Source organism: Salvelinus namaycush, chromosome 27 (genome assembly GCF_016432855.1).
Source record: "Salvelinus namaycush isolate Seneca chromosome 27, SaNama_1.0, whole genome shotgun sequence".
NCBI lineage: Eukaryota > Metazoa > Chordata > Actinopteri > Salmoniformes > Salmonidae > Salvelinus > Salvelinus namaycush.
Window position 1 is genome coordinate 26,661,294 of NC_052333.1, and position 6,110 is coordinate 26,667,403.

General features: G+C 45.9%; 1 protein-coding gene across 1 annotated transcript; it reads left to right on the forward strand.

The window, feature by feature from the left end:
- Window positions 1–1,920: 1,920 nt before the first annotated feature.
- LOC120022310 (relaxin-3 receptor 1-like) lies at window positions 1,921–3,156 on the forward strand. Its single transcript, XM_038966209.1, has one exon. The coding sequence runs from the start codon at window positions 1,921–1,923 to the stop codon at window positions 3,154–3,156; it is 1,236 nt and encodes a 411-aa protein (XP_038822137.1).
- The last annotated feature ends 2,954 nt before the right edge of the window (window positions 3,157–6,110 follow it).

Below are 6,110 nucleotides of genomic sequence, written 5' to 3' on the forward strand. Positions count from 1 at the left end.
ACATTATTTTTGAATGACTACCTCATCTCTGTACCCAACACATACAATTACTTGTAAGGTCCCTCAGTCGAGCAGTGCATTTCAAACACAGATTGGCTGTGGTTGAACCACAAAGACCAGCAAGGTTTTCCAATGCCTCGTAAAGAAGGGCACCTATTGGTAGATGGGTAAAAAAAAGCAGACATTGATTATACATCCCTTTTGAGCATGGTCAAATTATTCATTACACTTTAGATGGTGTATCAATACACCCAGTCACTACAAAGATATAGGCGTCCTTCCTAACTCAGTTTTCAGAGAGAAAGGAAAACGCTCAGGGATTTCACCATGAGGCCAATGGTGACATTAAAACAGTAACAGAGTTTAAAAGCTGTGATAGGAGAAAACTGAGGATGGATAAACAACATTGTAGTTACTCCACAATACTAACCTAATTGACAGAGTGAAAAGAAGTAAGCCTTTACAGAATAAAAATATTCCAAAACAAGCATCCTGTTTGCGACAAGGCACTAAAGTAATACTGCAAAAAAAATGTGGCAAAGCAATTAACTTTTTGTCCTGAATACAAAGTGTTATGTTTGGGGGAAATCCAATACAACACATTACTGAGTACCAGTTTCCATATTTGCAAGCATAGGGGTGGCTGCGTCATGTTATCTGTATGCTTGTAATCGTTAAGGACTGGGAGATGAATTCCCCTTTCAGCATGGCAATAACCTAAATCACAAGGCCACATCTACACTGGAGTTGCTTACCAAGAAGACAATGAAAGTTCCTGAGTGGCCGAGTTATAGTTGTGATTTAAATATACTTGAAATCTATGGCAAGACCTGAAAATGGTTGTCTAGCAATGATCAACAACCAATTTGACAGAGCTTGTGGAGTTATGGGAAAATGTTGCACAATCTAGGTGTGGAAAGCTCTTAGAGACTTACCCAAAAATATGAATTTACATTTTAGCAGACACTCTTATCCAGAGTGACTTACACTAGTGAGTGCATACATTTTCAGACTGGTCCCACATGTGAATCAAACCCACAACCCTGGTGCTGCAAGCACCATGCTCTACCAACTGACCTACATGGGACCTCACAGCTGTAATCACTGTCAAAGGTGCTTCAACAAAGTATTGACTCAGGGGTGTGAATACTTATGTAAATTGGATATTTCTGAATTTGAAAACATTTTAAAAAACCTGTTTTTGCTTTGTCATTATGGGGTACTGTGTGTAGATTAATGAGGATAAACATGTATTTAATCAATTTTAGAATAAGGCTGGAATGTAATAAAATGTGGGAAAAGTCAAGAGGTCTGAATACTTTCAGAATTTTGTAGAATACCAATTATAAATACCTTAAGAGCTTAGTTCAACTATAACCCATCATAACCTAAAACATAAGGTTGTATTAATTCATAGTTTGTTAATAACCATGTATAGCTTAAATATTGCCCTTGCTTCTTGCCACACGCAGATAATACTGTTGCGCCATCTATAAATATTAGAGTGGTTATATTTCTCAAGCCCCATCCCTCAGCTTTATGGCAAACCCAGTGGTGAGGCTGCCTTTTTGTTGTTTTTCAAATAAATTTTGAAATTAATCTTATGATGGATATTTTCATAACAATACATCCCTCGAAATGATCAAACAAGTCTGGCTTTGATATGTGACACCCTTTCATTTAATCAGATGAGCAATGTCCCTTTATGCATGAAAAATAATATGCATATCTCATTTTCTTGCAGGAAATGGAGGACAATCAATAAATGTACATGTACATTAACTTCTCATCGGACCAACCAGGAATGACCTGTCTTTTACCATTGTAAACGCTTCTTCTTGACAGCTTCTTCTACACAGCCATAATTCAGAATTTTCTCAACTGTTCTTTTGGGTGGGTTTTCTCCTGGCCACATCCAAAATGTCTGAGGCTGACTTCCAGAGAATTGAGCGGTTTTACCAGATCCTGAACAAGGACCCGTCCTGCAACCATTCCCACCTGACCTTCCATAACACCAGCATGGTATACGATCTGGACTTCCCTGGCGATGGCTCCCACTGGCTGCGCGCCATCATCTCCGTGGTGTACTGTGCCGTGGCCACCGGCGGACTGCTGGGCAATCTCCTCGTGCTGTACCTTCTCTGCTCCACCCGGACCATCGTCAAGAGTGCCATCAACTTCTTTGTGTTCAACCTGGCCCTGGCTGACTTGCTACTCTCCCTGGCTCTGCCGTTCTGGGCAGTAGACATCACCCTGGACTACAACTGGCCTTTTGGTTTGGCCATGTGCAAGGCCGTGTCCCTCCTGACGGGCCTCAACGTCTACGCCAGTTGCTTCTTCCTGATGGCCATGAGCTTGACCCGCTACTGTTCAGTGGCTACTGCACTCAAGCCCGCTGCACCACTCGGTCACAAGCTTTGTGATTCCCGGGTAACTACCGCACTTATATGGGCCGGGGCACTGGTGGCTGCTGCACCGCGTGCCGTGTTCGCCGATCTCAACAGAGTAGGCATGGCCAATGACACTGCATGTCTGCTCCGCTTCCCTAAAGGTACAAATTGGCTGGCTGTCAACCAACTCCTGAGGCTTCTGTTTGGCTTCCTGTTGCCCTACTTCATCATGATCCTCTCCTACCTGCTCCTGCTGCGCTTCCTCTGCCGGCACAAGCTGAACGGTGTCAACCCACGGCGACAGGCTCATGTCTCCAAGTCCGTGGCAGTTGTGGTGCTCTCCTTCTGCACCTGCTGGTTCCCGTATAACGTGCTAACTCTCTGGAGCGCGCTGATCCAACTGGATCTAACAGAAATCAGTCCCTCCTACTACTTTGTCCAGACCTACCTCTTCCCCTTGGCCAACTGTCTGGCCTTCACCAGTAGCTGCCTCAACCCTGTCATCTACTGCCTCATTCGCAGGGAGTACCGCAAGGCCCTGCGCACCCTGGTCTTGAAGTCAAGTCTAGCAATCGCTTCCAAAGCCTGCCTCTCGGCAGTCAACTCCAATGAGGGCCAGAACCGCGATGGGCAGCTGGGCATCCCGCTCAACAATATGGAAAGCCACACGGCCCAGTCTTACACCAAGAGGTCAGCACTGCCCTCTACCACTCTATCGCTGGGTCCCAGTCCCAAGGGCCTCTGTCCGCTCAATGTCCTCACCTGAGGAGGATATCGCTGAACCTCAGATATAGATTAATTAAAGCTTCAATTCAATTTTGTTGGGGTTTTCGCATGGGTATGACAAACCTTTTTTTCCTTTACCAAAAACACAAAGTTGTATCTATATTATGAGACAAATGCCTTGTTGCCTTTTGCATGAACACGACAAGGGTGTGAATTTTTGTGAACATCATCAGGACATTCCTGATGATTCCATTTTTTTCTGTAGTTTGTGGGATAATTTCTTAAATTAAACGTAATTATTGCAAGGTAAAGCAAATCAAATTTCAAATCAAATTAGGAAACAAGTTAATTAACAACATGTTATTGCATCTTATTTTGAGATTTAATTATTGAGACAAATTCTTTAGGTATTCTTCAGCCCCAAAAAACTGAAACTACACTATATACACTGCTCAAAAAATAAAGGGAACACTAAAATAACACATCCTAGATCTGAATGAATGAAATATTCTTATTAAATACTTTTTCTTTACATAGTTGAATGTGCTGACAACAAAATCACACAAAAATTATCAATGGAAATCAAATGTATCAACCCATGGAGGTCTGGATTTGGAGTCACACTCAAAATTTAAGTGGAAAAGCACACTACAGGCTGATCCAACTTTGATGTAATGTCCTTAAAACAAGTCAAAATGAGGCTCAGTAGTGTGTGTGGCCTCCACATGCCTTATGACCTCCCTACAACGCCTGGGCATGCTCCTGATGAGGTGGCGGATGGTCTCCTGAGGGATCTCCTCCCAGACCTGGACTAAAGCATCCGCCAACTCCTGGACAGTCTGTGGTGCAACTTGGCGTTGGTGGATGGAGCGAGACATGATGTCCCAGATGTGCTCAATTGGATTCAGGTCTGGGGAACGGGCGGGCCAGTCCATAGCATCAATGCTTTCCTCTTGCAGGAACTGCTGACACACTCCAGCCACATGAGGTCTAGCATTGTCTTACATTAGGAGGAACCCAGGGCCAACCGCACCAGCATATGGTCTCACAAGGGGTCTGAGGATCTCATCTCGGTACCTAATGGCAGTCAGGCTACCTCTGGCGAGCACATGGAGGGCTGTACGGCCCCCCAAAGAAATGCCACCCCACACCATGACTGACCCACCGCCAAACCGGTCATGCTGGAGGATGTTGCAGGCAGCAGAACGTTCTCCACGGCGTCTCCAGACTCTGTCACGTCTGTCACGTGCTAAGTGTGAACCTGCTTTCATCTGTGAAGAGCACAGGGCGCCAGTGGCGAATTTGCCAATCTTGGTGTTCTCTGGCAAATGCCAAACGTCCTGCACGGTGTTGTGCTGTAAGCACAACCCCCACCTGTGGACGTCGGGCCCTCATACCACCCTCATGGAGTCTGTTTCTGATCGTTTGAGCAGACACATGCACATTTGTGGCCTGCTGGAGGTCATTTTGCAGGGCTCTGGCAGTGCTCCTCCTGCTCCTCTTTGCACAAAGGCGGAGGTAGCGGTCCTGCTGCTGGGTTGTTGCCCTCCTACGGCCTCCTCCACGTCTCCTGATGTACTGGCCTGTCTCCTGGTAGCGCCTCCATGCTCTGGACACTACGCTGACAGACACAGCAAACCTTCTTGCCACAGCTCGCATTGATGTGCCATCCTGGATGAGCTGCACTACCTGAGCCACTTGTGTGGGTTGTAGACTCCGTCTCATGCTACCACTAGAGTGAAAGCACCGCCAGCATTCAAAAGTGACCAAAACATCAGCCAGGAAGCATAGGAACTGAGAAGTGGTCTGTGGTCACCACCTGCAGAACCACTCCTTTATTGGGGGTGTCTTGCTAATTGCCTATAATTTCCACCTGTTGTCTATTCCATTTGCACAACAGCATGTGAAATTTATTGTCAATCAGTGTTGCTTCCTAAGTGGACAGTTTGATTTCACAGAAGTGTGATTGACTTGGAGTTACATTGTGTTGTTTAAGTGTTCCCTTTATTTTTTTGAGCAGTGTATATAAAAGTATGTGAACACCCCTTCAAATTAGTGGATTCGGCTATTTCAGCCACACCTGTTACAGACAGCTGTATAAAAATCGAGCACCCAGCCATGCAATCTCCATAGACAAACATTGGCTGTAGAATGGCCTTACTGAACAGCTCAGTGACTTTTAACGTGGCACCGTCATAGGATGCCACCTATCCAACAAGTCAGTTTGTCAAATTTCTGCCCTGTTAGAGCTGCCCCGGTCAACTGTAAGTGATATTATTGTGAAGTGGAAACGTCTAGGAGCAACACCGGCTCAGCCGCAAAGTGGTTGGCCACACAAGCTCACAGAATGGAACAGCCAAGTGCTGAAGCGCATAGCGTGTACAAATTGTCTAACCTCAGTTGCAACACTCACTACAGAGTTCCAAACTGCCTCTGGAAGCAACATCAGTACAATAACTGTTCGTCATGAGCTTCATGAAATGGGTTTCCATGGCCGAGCAGCCGCACCAAAGCCTAAGATCACCATGTGCAATGCCAAGCGTCAGCACCATTCGACTCTGGAGCAGTGGAAATGCGTTCTCTAGCGATGAATCACACTTCACCATCTGGCAATCCGACCGACGAATCTGGGTTTGGTGGATGCCAGGAGAACGCTACCTGACCGAATGCTTAGTGCCAACTGTAAAGTTTGGTGGAGGAGGAATAATAGTCTCGGGCTGTTTTTCATGGTTCGGGCTAGGCCCCTTACTTCCAGTGAAGGGAAATCTTAACACTACAGCATACAATGATAACTTTGTGGCACCAGTTCGGGGGAAGGCCCTTTCCTGTTCCAGCATGACAAAGCCCCTGTGCACAAAGCGAGGTCCATACAGAAGTGGTTTGTCGAGATTGATGTGGAAGAACTTGACTGGCTTGCACAGAGCCCTGACCTCAAACCCATCGAGGACCTTTGGGATGAATTGGAACACTGACTACGAGCCAGGCCTAATCGCC

Coding starts and splice junctions, on each gene's coding strand:
- LOC120022310 (XM_038966209.1), top strand. CDS start 1,921: ATGTCTGAGGCTGACTTCCAGAGAATTGAGCGGTTTTACCAGATCCTG.